At 33.5% G+C, this 14868-nt stretch overlaps 2 protein-coding genes across 2 annotated transcripts in view; one reads left to right on the top strand and one right to left on the bottom strand.

The window, feature by feature from the left end:
* The window catches only part of LOC126001626 (protein unc-13 homolog C-like), an 853998-nt gene that overhangs the window by 505727 nt on the left and 333403 nt on the right, over positions 1-14868 (top strand). The window lies entirely within an intron of this gene.
* The window catches only part of WDR72 (WD repeat domain 72), a 205734-nt gene that overhangs the window by 125410 nt on the left and 65456 nt on the right, over positions 1-14868 (bottom strand). The window contains exon 13 of the mRNA XM_049769302.1: positions 9846-10048. Within this exon, the coding sequence (XP_049625259.1) occupies positions 9846-10048 (203 nt within the window). The remainder of the gene's footprint in view (positions 1-9845; positions 10049-14868) is intronic.

Genomic DNA, 14868 nt, shown 5'->3' on the forward strand with positions numbered 1-14868 from the left:
TTCATACACTTGTATTCAGCAGATGTCATTCTTTTAGAAGGTTGACTAGGTTAACTTTGAATATGTAATCTAAGAAGCAAAGTCTTATTACATGGCGAATATAATCAAAAACAATTTACATCTGAAAGAAAAGAAAAAAAAATGAAGGAGAGAAGAAATGTCCCAAAATAGTTATGGATGGATAATACAGAGAAATTATTGGAACACTGTTAGTTCCTAGTATGGATATTTATGAACATATAATAATATAAGTATTCACATATGTGGATAAAGCTTGAAAATATGGTTAATAAAATATACTACACGGTTAGTTAAGCTAAATACAAAGTTAAGATCCTTCAATATTTCACTGTTATTCATGTTTTTATTCTAGAATTCTTTTCCTGCAAGTCAATTTGACTACAAAAAGAAGATTTAATTTTAAAAGATTTCCCCATTAAATATGACAGGAGGGAATAAGAGGAACTGCGCTAAATATAGGCCAAATCTAGTCTTAGAGCAATGATATAAATTTTTACTCAGTGAAAAGATTTAATTTAAAATTAACAGAAGAGATTCAATTTTTGAAACCAGCTGAAAAATGAAAACTAGAGCAGAATAAATCATTTTCTGGAAGAAATCACTACTGCCTATCAGCAATTATAGAAAACAATAGCACTGACCTTGAATCAGCCTTGAAGGTGTTTGACACAATTATATGATCAGTTTTATGAATTTTCAGTTGTTATTTTAATCACAAACTTGATAAGTGTGAGTTGGTCAGTAGTAGGAAGATGGTGATTGTAGCAGTTATCAATGAAACAGGCAGTTGTGAAAGTATACTTTATATCAGCATTTTCCAAGTTCAAAACAACAGCTTTCAAATTCTCCTCAGTACACATTAGACAAAGACTTGTGGCATCTCAAAAAAAAAATTTAAAAGCCCAAATAAAATTCTGTCAAAACTATAAATGACTGAATTTCGGATCTGCAATTCTAGAAAAAGAACAAGCAGCTGGACATATTTGTTGTTATTTTTCAATATTAAGATTCAACTTACACTCCTGAATGATTGTTTTCTCATTCTGAGCCTGTCACTTCACTTCCACTTCTATATTTTAAACATAACAGCTAACAACAGGAGAGAAAAACCCAATGAAAATCAAGCCTTTGGTGTAGCTATTGTAATTAACAGATTCAATATCTATTAGAACCAGTCAAGTAGCATAGCAACCTAGTATCACTATTATTGCTGAAAAAAAAAAACAAAAAAAAAAAAAACTCTTTGAAATCAGCAAGATTTGCTTTAAGGAAATGTTGGACAACACCAGAGACCTTACAGGCTGTCAACATCTGTGGATGTTGCTATGGGTACAGCCACAAAGAACCTTGCCATCTATACAAAAAGTCAACACACAGAAGATAAAAGATCAATTGATAAGAAAATCAAAAAGAAATCATTGCTGCAGCAGTACACAAGATGCACACTTTTCGCAGGTCCCTTTTTAACACCAATTCTTTTTTGATGGAAGATAATTAAAAAAATTTTCAACTTAACTACAGTTATAACTACACATGAACCAGGGAGTGGAAACAATATCCTATCATGCCACACTTACGCCACTTATCACCAGTCTTAATTTGAAACTCCAAGTGAATTACGTTTAAAATAATATTTAAACTTCCACTTATAAACCCTTGATCGCCGTTTATAAATCTACAGAAGAGAAAAGAACAGGTTACTATGAACAAGAACCCACTATTGATTTTTCAGCGATGCAGTAAGCATCTCCATTCTATTTGGCCGCTGTCAAAGGCACTCTTTAACAGCTGGAGTCAAATTGCACTATTTACAGCAAAAGCCCTTGTCAAGTGGGCCATAAGTATCCTAACAATACACTATTCAAATGGCACTTTGCCACACAAATTGCAGCCTTGATGAATAACCTATGTCAATGACTAAGGCCAATATAAAAGTTTCATTTTTATGAGAGGTTTTACATTCACACATTAAGTAAGCTTTCTTTGAAGAACTATTAGGCCATATATTTCGGGCCTTTAAGCACTGAAAATAATTAAAATCTGTTTAAATACATCAAGGGAGCTTGACAACATTAATATGGATCTGGTGTTAACTGCATTTGTCACAGAAGTCAGAACAGTGCCCTTCTGTTCCTGGCACTCCCCACCAGCACGTGTGGCATAATGCGGGGCTTCAACCAGCCCTGCACCATGAAAATAGGCACATTCTCCTTTTGTGTCTCTGATTTACATGGCCGGCGAAAGTTTAGATACAAGCGGGCTTTGAAGTCAGAGAGGAAATTCAGGTCCACTTCTGTGTGTGAGGCAGACAGCTGTAGTCACTTAATGGTGTGTCCACCACTTTTTCCTATGACACAGATGTTTTTAAAAAAAAAAATGCTAGGAGAGGCTTTTTGCCCAATGCTTTTCTTCAATTACACACACACACACACACACACACACACACACACACACACACACACAAACACACACACATATGTATGTAGTTTAAGGTTTCTGCTATAAAGTAGCACTACACAAATACAAAGTATTTCTGTAATCTCAACTAATGTTATTTCTGTAATACTACCAAGATCATAATTTAATAAAGCTAGGGTAGGCCTTGTTTTTCCAGATTTTCTCATTAATAAGGTATATATACAGTTTAAACTATAGATGTGTGTGTGTGCATATATATATATATATATATGTATGTGTGTTTTAAGGCTCATTCTGAAAGATACAGTAGCAATACATGAATATGAAGTATTACAGAAATTTTTATTTTATTTTTATTATAAAATTTATAGTTAAATGATATGTAAAAGGTTTGTGGAAAATGGTCTAGTACTTACAATTTGTTTGCATTGCTTCACAAGCACTCATAAAGTTCCTTAGATTTTTCTCTCCTCTCTTAGGAAGATTATGTCGTATAGACACTCAAGTTTAAAACTGAGCTTTACTAAATCAAAATATTTGAAAATTATCAATCCAATCTTAGAAAGAAATTCTTACATTTTCATTATAGGACGCTTAATCAAAATTGAAAATGTATTTTCTTATAAAATGATAAAATATTGATGCAATATAGTCTGTATTAGAAAAATTTGTATTGAAAAGAACAAACAAAAAATTGACTGATCAAGAGGCAAAATTACATTCAAGACATATCTCATCGAATACAGATAATTATTTTCAAATATACATTATATTCTTTTTAGTCTAATTCAATTTTATTACAAAATATTAATACTTCAATAAAACTGAGTTAATCTGTGAAATATAATGCTGGAATATAAAGTATTTCAAATTTATATTGGTAACTTTCAGGTGAATTTTCAAATCTCAATTTAGAAACCATTTTACATCAACCTTGGTTATGTTCTCATGTTATAAAGCATAAAAGAACAGACATTTATTTCTGATAAAGAAATAGATAGAGCTCATGTCTGATTTTCTATTAGTGATCAACCACTACAACAACTGTATTTTCTGAGAAGTAGCAGGATAAAGCCTCAATAATAATTTTCAGCAAATGACAACCAGTAGATATCACTCGACAGTCAATAAAATACAAAAAATAAATACATTTTTTCTAGAAAACTTGACTAAAATGTAAATGCATTCACTATTTCTAATCAATGTTACATCTTGATAAATATGATGACATAAGTACATCATTTTAAGAAACTACATTATGAAAAACCTTGCTTGGATTTAGAGCTATAATATATACATTTATTTTTCTACAAAGGGCAAATTTCTAAACATGTAAATGACATGTTTTCTGCTAGGAATTGGATTTGATACAAAATCTTCTATATTAAGTTCCAAATAATTCAGAAGAACATAACGAAGTATTAAAAATACAAATAATCAATAAAGATGCAAGTATTGTCTATTTTGTCCATTCCTTCTAAGATCTCATGATCTCCAGCTTCAAAGAAAAAAATATAAGTCAGATGGGGCTGGAGAGATAGCACAACAGTAGGGTGTTTGCCTTGCATGTGGCCAACTTGGAAGGGACCTGGTTCGATTCCTGGCATCGCATATGGTCCTCTAGCCAGTCAAGGGTAATTTCTGAGTGCAGAGCCAAGAGTGGCCCAAAGACCAATCAATCAATAAATAAAAAAAATTTTTTTTAAAGAAAGATATTTAAGTCAGAAATGGGACTAAACTACAATCATCACTAATCAAAGCAGGACCATTGCCCGCTTTAATAAATAAGTTTTATTGAAACAAAACCATGCTCATTTGTTAAATAATCATCTTTAATAGTTTTCATTCTACATTAGCAAATTTGTGTAGTACCAATATCATGAAACTAAACTGCAAAGCTTAAAATATTTTCTATCTGGACCCTTCCAAAAACATTTTTTGCTATTTTGTCATGATTATCCAATACAAATAAATGCAAACCAGATATATAATAATAATTGCCTAGTATCTATTTTAAAAACAGAAATAGATGAAATTCACTTTAATTTACCTTAGTCAAATCTTTATTTATTATCTAGTTACAGCTTAGTAAATCCATTGAGTCTATAGTGCATTTATCACAAATAATATATCAAACATCATAGATTAGACTCATTCAAATTATAGGTACAGTATACCGCAGAGAGTTAGAAAAATTATCTAATATAAAGCTTGTTTATAATAAAGTGTTAAATATCACATATAAATTTTGAGTGCCATAATCAAAGTGAAAAACAGGATAATCTACTTATACTAAATGTGTATTGCTCTGCATTATCATATATTAAAAATTCCTGATAAGCAATCGTAAGTTGTGGACCATTAGTATATTTAAAATATTATTTTCAAGCATGGTGCTGCTCAATTTCAAAAGACTTGGTTAATGACTGTTATATTAGACATTGTAACTCTTCAGAAGCAGATAGGGTAAGTAGCTGGAGACCTCTGCTATATGAAAGTTGTTTTAAAAGCTACCTTCATGGACATAAAAGATGACACAATGGGTATGGCACATGTAAATCCCACACCAACTTGGGTTTGATCCCTAGCATCACATCTGGTCCCCCCTTAATATTAATCAAAGTTAACCCCAAACGTCCTCCTTAGGAAAATGATGTGGTTTTAAATGGTGGTTGTTAAAATAATCTAAATTAAATTGCTGAATACAATAAATTACATAAATGTATTCAGAGAATTTAAAGTTAGTCAACCAACAGACAAAACACAACTTCTCTCAAAATATAATGAAATTATAAATATTATTTTCATTGTTAAAAATAATATTCATATAGTTGTTTATTTTCCTCTTTGAAGCTAAGTTCCTTTTATTGCAATTTAAATAATTTGTATCTTGTTTAATTCTCAGTAGAATCAGAGAAAAGCAACTTCCCATCATTAATACAATATTGTATTCCTTTAAATCCTTTAAGACTCTTCCCTTTCTTACCACGAATATTCAGCACTTTAACATTTTAAACCAGATCATTTATTTGAATAAAGTTTTAGGGTATTTATCATTCTCTTTAAACCAATCTCCCCCCCACCCAAGAAAAAAAAAGAAACCAATCTTCCCCTGCCAAAAGAAAAGTAAATACCATATTACAATGAACTGCAACAATTTTCAGCCATGAAAAAGTACTGTAGATATTTTATAATCTTAGGTAATATATAATAAAGATACACAGTAAATATACATTGAATGACATTTTTTCATTTAAACAATTACTCATTATTGTAAAATGCTTAATTTAATTCTTACTTAGTTACTATTAATTATTTGTTAGTGTCTAACTAAAATGTACCCCAAAATTTCTGATACACAAAGTGTCCTTAAAAAGTTCTATGTTGCAGGCTTAATATTCCTCATTCATTCACCTCAAGACTGAATATGATTCAAATCCTCTTCTTTAAGGTAAATTTTTCCTCATGAAAATTCATGAAGCATTGTACTACTACATTAACAATGACATTGGAAAACTCAAAAGTGCTCTTTAAATGTCATGCTTAAGTAGTATGCAAATAAAATATTAAGATAAACATAAAGGTCTAAAGCTACAATAATGAAATGCTGAGAAGACAAATGTATGCTAGGCAATGAAGGGATATATAATCCTGTTCATGTGGTTGTTTGTTGGAATGCTATAAGCATGAAATTATATCATTAACAGTACTGTAAGTCACAGTGTTAAAATAATTTTAAAATAGCTCTGGCTAACATTAAACTCCATAACAACAAAATATAGTGTAAGAATAAATATATTAATAAAAATAAAAAATTAAAGGTTCAGTGGGCCATAAAAACGAATAAAGAAGATGAACTACCTAATTCAGTAACCAGAGTCTGGAGAACGTAAAAGTTTGAAAATTATTTTTATTTGTGGAAAAAGAAACTCATCTAAGTGTAAAAAATAAGAAACTGATAGTGTGTTGCTTTCTGAAAACAAGAAAAATTTATATCAAGAAAATATATGAATGTTTGAACTGGGCCAGCTCCATAAACTCACTCTTTTTTCAAACGAAATGTAAACCAAGTCTTGAAAGATCATGGGTACACTGACCCATGCAACAGAAAGCTAGCCATCTCAGGAGGTAAGGGCTGAACAAGTTCAACAAGTCCCTGTCCTGTGGAAGCCATGCCTACTGCCTCCATCAACCAGAATCACCATTTTCCCAATGGTTCTGCTTTATCACCTCTCAACAATTCCCTTTGGAGACACCAATCTGATCAAACTTGAGATATGCTGATCTTTGGGCTAACACCAGAGCTTTTGGGAGCAAATGCAGGCACCCTTTCCCTTCATGTCCTTTTCCAGAAGGCCTGATAGTTGAATGCATGCCCATAAAAGTCTCAGTATCAGCAATACTGCTTTGAATTTTGGGACAACTTTAGTTGTTTCATACTGTCTTCTCTATAGGAACACACTCATTAAACAGGAAGGACAGCAAACAACAAGAACTTACTAAACCTTCTGCCATTGTATTAATGTCTTCATCGGAGATATAATAATTGTCACAAATGTACTTTTTCTTTTTCTTTTTTTGAAACTTTTTTCTCTTTCTTTTTCTTTTTTATTTTTTCTTTACTTTTTTCTCAATAACTTTGCTTCCACTTATCTGGAAACAAATGTATTATGGTCAACTATGTGAGACATTGTCATTAAATAAAGTTAAAAAAGAAAGACTAAAAATAAGGGAAGAGAGTGATAGTACAGCTTGTATGTGGATAATTCTAGCTTAATTCCTGGCATTCTATATAGTCCCCAGAGCTTGTCAGGAGTGATTCCTGAGTGCAGAATCAGGAGTGACCCTTCAGCATAGTATAGACCCAAACCCCAAAAATAAATAAACTGTGTTAAACAAAAAAGGAAAGGAAAAAAAATATAAGCCTGTATAAGATTTTCACTACCAAAGGGGTAGCTCTGAGGTCCTTCAAGAAACTAAGAGAGCAGTTTGCCATGAAGGAATTAAGTTAACACAATAGGTTCTTGATAAATGAGATGTATTCCTGCCAGACCCTACACACCAGAAATGCAAGTTAAAAGACATCGTCACATTCTATTATTCTATGACTTTAATATTTTATTCAATTACAAATATTAAAGTGCCATCATATTGATATAAATCAACTTATGAACTCTTTATAAAAAATTCATAAACTTTTAGTACCTCTTTATGACCTTTTTTCATAAAGAGTTAATAAAGCCAATTTTTTGAATCTGAAACACTAATCTTGAAAATCAAAAAATAGTATGATAAACAGATAAAGGAAAAAATATACAGCCTACTCCATGACTTTAACATCTTAAGAAAGTGTAAACCCAAGTAGATGATCTAAACAGCCTTATAGAGAGAGAGCAATAGTTAGGACTATGTCAATGCCTGGTACCTTCACCTAAGTGGGAGAGGGTAGTTTGACAGACTAAAGAAGGTAACTGCTCTAGATTCTTCAAGTTGAAAGAATGAAGACACTTTTACTCATGATAGATTTTTATTGTAACTCTAATCTACCTTTTCTGGTCTTTTTATAGTTTTGCTTATGTGAGAGTATGTTAAGCAATGAGCAGAATAGTAATGATACTTATTATAAATTAAATAATAATTCATATTATATATATATATCTTTTGTTATTATTAAGTGTAAGTCAGTTCTCTAAAGGCTGGTAAAACCTGATCTCAATGGTAAAACTAAAGCAGGTTCCTTGGGCGAGGAGAGAGTATTGTAGGTAAGTGTTTGCCCAACCAACCTTGGTTCTTAGCCCCAGCTTTGCATATGTTTTCCTGAATACCTCTAGGAGTGATCTCTGAGTGAAGAATCAAGAGCAAGCCCTGAGTTCAGCCAGGTGTGTCCCTCCAAACAAAAACAAACAAACAAACAAACAAAAAAAAAGCAACAAAGCTTATTTCTAAACTTGAGTAAGATGAAGAATTCATGTTGGCTCCCAGCTCCAAATGATGCCACTTGGAGATAAGGCCTGACAATCACCAGTCTTTTTGGAAATAGTCCATCCTTCTGTCTCTCTATATGTGTAGAAGAGATCAAATAAAATCTTACTTAAGGGGGCCGGGAAGGTGGCGCTAGAGGTAAGGTGTCTGCCTAGCAAGCGATAGCATAGGATGGATCGCGGTTAGATCCCCCGGCATCCCATATGGTCCCCCCAAGCCAGGGGCCATTTCTGAGCGCATAGCCAGAAGTAACCCCTAAGCGTCAAACGGATGTGGCCCAAAAACCAAAAAAAAAAAAAAAAAAAAAAAAAAAAACCTTACTTAAGGGACAGAGAGCTAATACAGTTGATAAGATGCTTGCTTTGCACACAGCTAACCCAAGTTCAATAACCAAAAGTGCATTTGGTCTTCCAAGCACTGCTAAAAGTAATCCCTAAGCATAGAGAGAGGAGTAAGTCCTGAAAACAACCAGTTGTGGTCCAAAATATAAAAATATAAAAAAAATGAAGAAAAGTTATTTAAAGTTCTCATTAATAATAATTTAAGTCTCCTTGATTTTAAATAATAGAAAATGTTAATAATACATAATTAAACATATACTAAAATTTGATTCAAAATTCTACTTTTCTAGAATAATCTAGTAAATCATCTTGACATAAAAATAATTTAGATGTACAAATAATTTATTCATAAAAATGAAATGCAGGAAACAATCTATAAGCCACATGAAATATTTTGTACTAATAACATTTATAATATTATAGAAAATGGTACGTAATTATTAAAAATAAATGGACTATAAAATGATTCATGAAAAGACTATATTTCTGTGCATATTAAAAGTCTAGTTACAAAGTATTAATACTGGATAACTTAGAAGTATGGAAGACAATAACTGTGAGATAGTGCCGTACAGAAACCACTGCAAATTGCTATACTAAATCTCAAACTGAAAAATAGTTAAGTTACTACGTATGTGTTTTCAGAGTTGTAAAAATTTTAACCAGCTTGTGATCCTAACGCTGTTAATTGGATCAAAAGAACTGTTCATACTAGAGCCAGTTTTTCTGATACTTGTTTCTATTTCTAGTAATTTAAAAACTCTCTTCAGAAAAATAAAAATTAAAAAAAGAAAAAGAAAAATTAATATTAACCACAGAAAAGGGCTTCTTCTGCCTAAATGAAAATCAGCTATATTTTAAGAGATATTATATAATAATCAGCTTAGTTTGAATATGAGAATACGTGTCAACATATCATGTCAAATACTGACATTACTTAAACAGTATCTCAAATCTCTTAAGATAACTTGGTTCATATGCCTTTTTTATGAACTAATATGTAATTGCTCTAGATTTATAAAGGCATATAACTTCTTCTCAGTTGATAATGCTCTTTGTGATGAGTAACTGATTTGAACTTACCTTGCATGAAGACTCCACCTGAAGACCACAGCTAGGTATTGGACCAAACTGGTAGGAGCTGGAGGAAGTTGGTTCTAAACTTTTGTGTTTATGTGTCTCTGAAGCAATTGGAAATATAGACACAGACTTTAGAAGCTGTGACTCTTCACAGCAATTAAGGATGATTCTTGCTCTTTCTCCTGTTTCATGCCTTTCCAAAGTGCCTGGAAAATAAGATTTAAAAAAGAAATGTGCAAAACATTAACCTCAAAAGAAAAATCAAACAAAAAATCACAATTCTTGAAGTTATCTAGCTTTACTATCTTCTTGTAACCAAAAGAGAGACTAGGTGCTTTCTTTAAATTATTCAAATCACTGTCTGACAAAGGCTGAAATTATGGATTTGTAGTGCATATTCATATCTTTTTTTGTGCTTTTTCACTCACTGAAATCAACAGAACATTCAATAGTTTTTTACAACAAAATCTCTTATTTTACAGCATTTGAGCGATCAATAACAACCAACTATGAAATATTTTAATGCTGTCCCCTAGTGTTCCAACTTACAAACAACAGAAAATCCATAGTGTTTCGCTTGGGTTCCCAAGCTGAAAATATTTTCATTTTAGATTATTTAAGTGAATAATAATCCTAGAAAGAACACAGATATTTTATGTTACTATGTCCATCACCCACCAAGGGTCCTCTTAGTTTCAGGGAAGCAGGCAACTTTTGGGTTCTCTTGTTGCTATAACTGTGGCTTTGTAATGATTACATGTTATATCCTTTGTTCTGTTTTGGAGGGGTGAGGCAATTTACCTTTTCTGCCATTCTTTCAGCTCAGAATTCTAAGGTATTGTGACAAATCTGATTCAAAACTAATAATAAGTATAAAATTAAATCCCACAGCTAATCACAAAATAATAATATGATGTTTCTGAATTTTTCCAGGCAGACTTGTTAAGGATGACAACTTCGGTGTTTTCTCACAAAGGGGGTGAGCAAATTCCCCTTTCTGTCTGAAAGCACAACATCCAGAAGCCACATAGAACACCCTACAATGCATAAATGGCTCAGCTCCACAACTGAACCTCATCAAACTACCAAACCAAGTTGTTTCAGTACAATAGCATGTGGACCCTGAAGCTGTATATGTGGCTGCATGACATCTTCAAATTCACAATACTGTCAGGCCAATAAGATCACAGTAAATCTGATAGGAAAGTTGGGCAGAAGACCACCAACTGCAATGAGCCTAAACAATAATAAAGAAGGGTCAACTAGCACCAACCAGGCCAGTAAATCTTCTGAAAGTGATTTTAAATATTGAGGTACATAACAGTATTGAGATATATTGTGATATTTAACAATGATCATAATTTGACTTTTATTGATTTAAGTTTTGATCATTTAAATTTGCCTTTTAGTTGTGCTGAATTACTCCTGAACCCCACCAGGAATAATTCCTGAGAAAAGAACCATGAATAAGCCCTGAGCACCAAATTCTATATCAGGACAACTATTAAAGTGAATTAAATATTGAACAAAGGACAAGAGAAATAGTACAATGAGTAAGTTGCTTGCCGTGTACTTGGCTGGCTTGGATTTAATTTTGGCACTGCATAAGGTTTCCCAAGCATCTCCAAGAGTGTGATCCCTGAGCACAAGCCAGAGCCAGGAGTATATCCTGAGTACCACTGGATGTGGCCCCTAAGCTTTATATATATATGTGTATGTGTGTGTGTGTGTATGTGTATGTGTATATATATATATGTATATATACATATATAATTAAAATTAGTGTCTGGGATAAGAAAAATAATATAGTACCATGGGTAAAACACTTGCATTGCACATGACATACAGGATTCAATACCTTACACTATATATAGTCCCTTGACCACTGCCAAGAGAGTGATCACTGAGCACCACCAAGTGTGCTCCATCAAAAAAAGAAGGGAGAGAAAAGATATTTAGCATCTGATCTGTCAATACTTACTTTTCTCCCTTTATAATATTTCTACATAAATGGGCTACTGTGATAGTACAGTATATAGGACAGAGTCTGCATGCAGTTGACATAGGGTTAATTGCCAGTACTACTTATGGTTCCTTGACTTAGCCTTGTAAACAGCCAGGTGTTTCCCCAAAACAATAGAAAAACTCAATCAAATAAAAAACCTTCTACATTTATAAATTAGCATAATTAGCATATAAGTATTATTTCTCTAAGTTCTTTTTCATAAAAATGGATATATCTTCAACAGATAAAACTGATAGCAATACCAATAATTACAAACTTCTCAAACCAAAGGAAAGTTATTATTACTTCCTACAGATGACCATTTCTTAGAATTCATGGCTATGAAAACTGGTAAAATTTATAATTTCTTATGCAGTGTCTCTGTGAATAACATTTTCTTTTCAATTTTTTCTTTTTCTGTGGCTACTCAATTGTAATATTATAAGATACTACAATATTTGAAGAGTAAAAATTCCTGGGGTTTAACTTATTTCCTAATAAGTTGCTTATTGCCTTATATTCTATTTATAATTATTAAGTCAATGTATAATATTTTATAAAAATATTTGTATTTCTTGTAATTATCTGTGGCAAAATAGATAAGTTGCAAATTCAGTTAATTGCTATCTATTTTCACTCATGCACAAATAATCAGCTTAGAATCTACCATGTGCCCTTCATTGTGCCATATGCTAGCATTAAAAAACAAGAATGATTCCAATGTGGACTCCGGCAGCTATTTAAAATCTTGGCATAAGAAAAATAAAAAGATAGTATGGTAATAATTTCCAGAGACAATAGAGATGAGAGCCAAGAGGACTAGTCCACGGTAGGAAGTTCCACAAAATGTGGAGCAATGCAGTTAGGATAGAGAAAGAACCAATAGAACAGTAATAGTTGGAACTGAATACTCTGAAAAAAAAATGGGAATTGAAGAGAAATTAAGTGATATGCATGATAACCTCATTAACAACAGTGCAAACCACAGTTTCAAAAAGGAAAAAAAAGAGAGAAACAAAGAGAGAGATAGGAGTAAGATGTCTGCCTCAGAGGCAGGTGAGGAGAGGATGTGAGGAAAATAGGGAGATTGATGTCAAGAAATGTATATCAGCCATTGGTGATGGGAAGGCTGCACTGGTGAAGGCGGGTGTTCTTTATATGACTGAAACCAACTACAAGCATATTTGTAATCAAGGTGTTTAAATAAAAATATTTAAAAAGAAAAGTCTATGGGTTAACATTGTAACATTTATGGCTGTACGTTCTAAGACTAAAACTCAATCATGAACAACTTTGTAACCACATTATTTAAAATATAATTTAAGAAAAAAGTGAAATACTGGTTGATCTCATTTATCTGTGATATATATAATAATCGGACAAGAAAATTCAAACTTATAAAACTGGGACAATCCTATGTTACATAAAATTAAAATGCCAGAAAAGGAGAAAAATGAAGGGTGGAAATAAGAAGAAGCAGACAGTATGTATAAATTCAGTTTCAGGGTCTTTAAACATATTGGTGATGTAGCAGTAGGTAAACCACAGAGCCATCAATAATCTAAGAAATTAGGCACAAACTATAATAATTAAATGTTTAAAATTTGCCTATTAAGGGGACAGATTGAAGAGTTACAGAATCTGAGGTCAGTGGCTGAGGAAAATTCACCCTAGTGTTGACTGGTGTTAAGTCATTAAATGGCTGGCTAAAACACTTTTATTTTTATATTTGAGAATCCTGGTTCTTAAATAAAAAATTTACCAAAAATAAAATGAAAGAAAATCTTGGTGTGAGAAACAGAAATTTACTATAATATTCAAAGTGTCACATAAACTCAACTTGAACAACATAAATGAAGTACAAAACTCCCATTCTGTGATTTCTGCCAGTAGTCAGAAGGGTGCAGAAGCCATGTTGGGCCACGTGATTTCCAGTTGCCGGAGACTGGATTTCATCAGTGTTCCTGCTGGTGATCCTGCCTGCCTCAAAGCTAACTGAGACTAAATTTCATCTATGTTCCTGCCCGCAATCCTGCCTGCTTCAGAGGTGGGTCGGGACATACACACACTGATTCCTGCTGGTTTCTTCCAGGAGTCAGAAGGGTGCAGAAGCCATCTTGGGTCATGCTTTTTTTCAGCTGCCTGAGACTGGATTTCATCAGCGTTTGTGTCAGTGATCCTGCCTGCTTCAGAGGTGAATGTTAATTTCCTGGGTGACCCTGGAGACCACAGTGAAGGTTTTGGAGGCTTCAAGCTCTTTCACCATTGTCAGTAAGAGGATGGGAAGGCCAACCATCTGAGGGGATTACCCATTTCAGACTAGGATTAAAGTTCTAAAGGATTTCTGGGAACTCAGATGCCAGCACCCCTATCTGCCTGTCTTCTGTGCTGTGCTGCACTTTCAGCCTGATTTCATCCTGTGTGTGGCACATCTGCGGATAGCTCACTTTCCCTGGAGCCTTCCCTGGAGGTGAGTTTACATGCCCAGAAAGGGAAAGCCGCTGATCTCTGCTGGAACTCAGATGCCAGCACCCCTATTTGCCTGTCTTCTGTGCTGTTCTGCATTTTTGACCTGATTTCATCCTGTGTCTGGCTCATCTGCAGACAGCTCGCCTTCCCTGGACCTTCCCGGGAGGTGAGTTTACACGCCCAGAAAGGGAGGAGCCAGAAGAGCACTGCCACTCTGCTTCGCTTTGCGGCCATGCACAACCTTTAGCCAATGAATACAACCACAACACGTAGAAAAACCCACAATACAAGTGTGACAATGGGGAAACAACACAGGCCAGAGCTAGACATAGAGAATGATGATGGCAACTCTGATGACTTAAACATGACCAGTCAGTCTCTCAGATAAGGAGTTTAAAGTTGCAATATGGAAGATTTTCAAAGAACTCAAAGAAAGTATAGAAGAGAACACTAATAAGAATCAAGAGAAGGGGCCGGGCGGTGGCGCTGGAGGTAAGGTGCCTGCCTTACCTGCGCTAGCCTAGGAGACGGACCGCGGTTAGATCCCCCGGC

This window comes from Suncus etruscus, chromosome 2 (genome assembly GCF_024139225.1).
Source record: "Suncus etruscus isolate mSunEtr1 chromosome 2, mSunEtr1.pri.cur, whole genome shotgun sequence".
In the NCBI taxonomy this organism is placed as follows: domain Eukaryota; kingdom Metazoa; phylum Chordata; class Mammalia; order Eulipotyphla; family Soricidae; genus Suncus; species Suncus etruscus.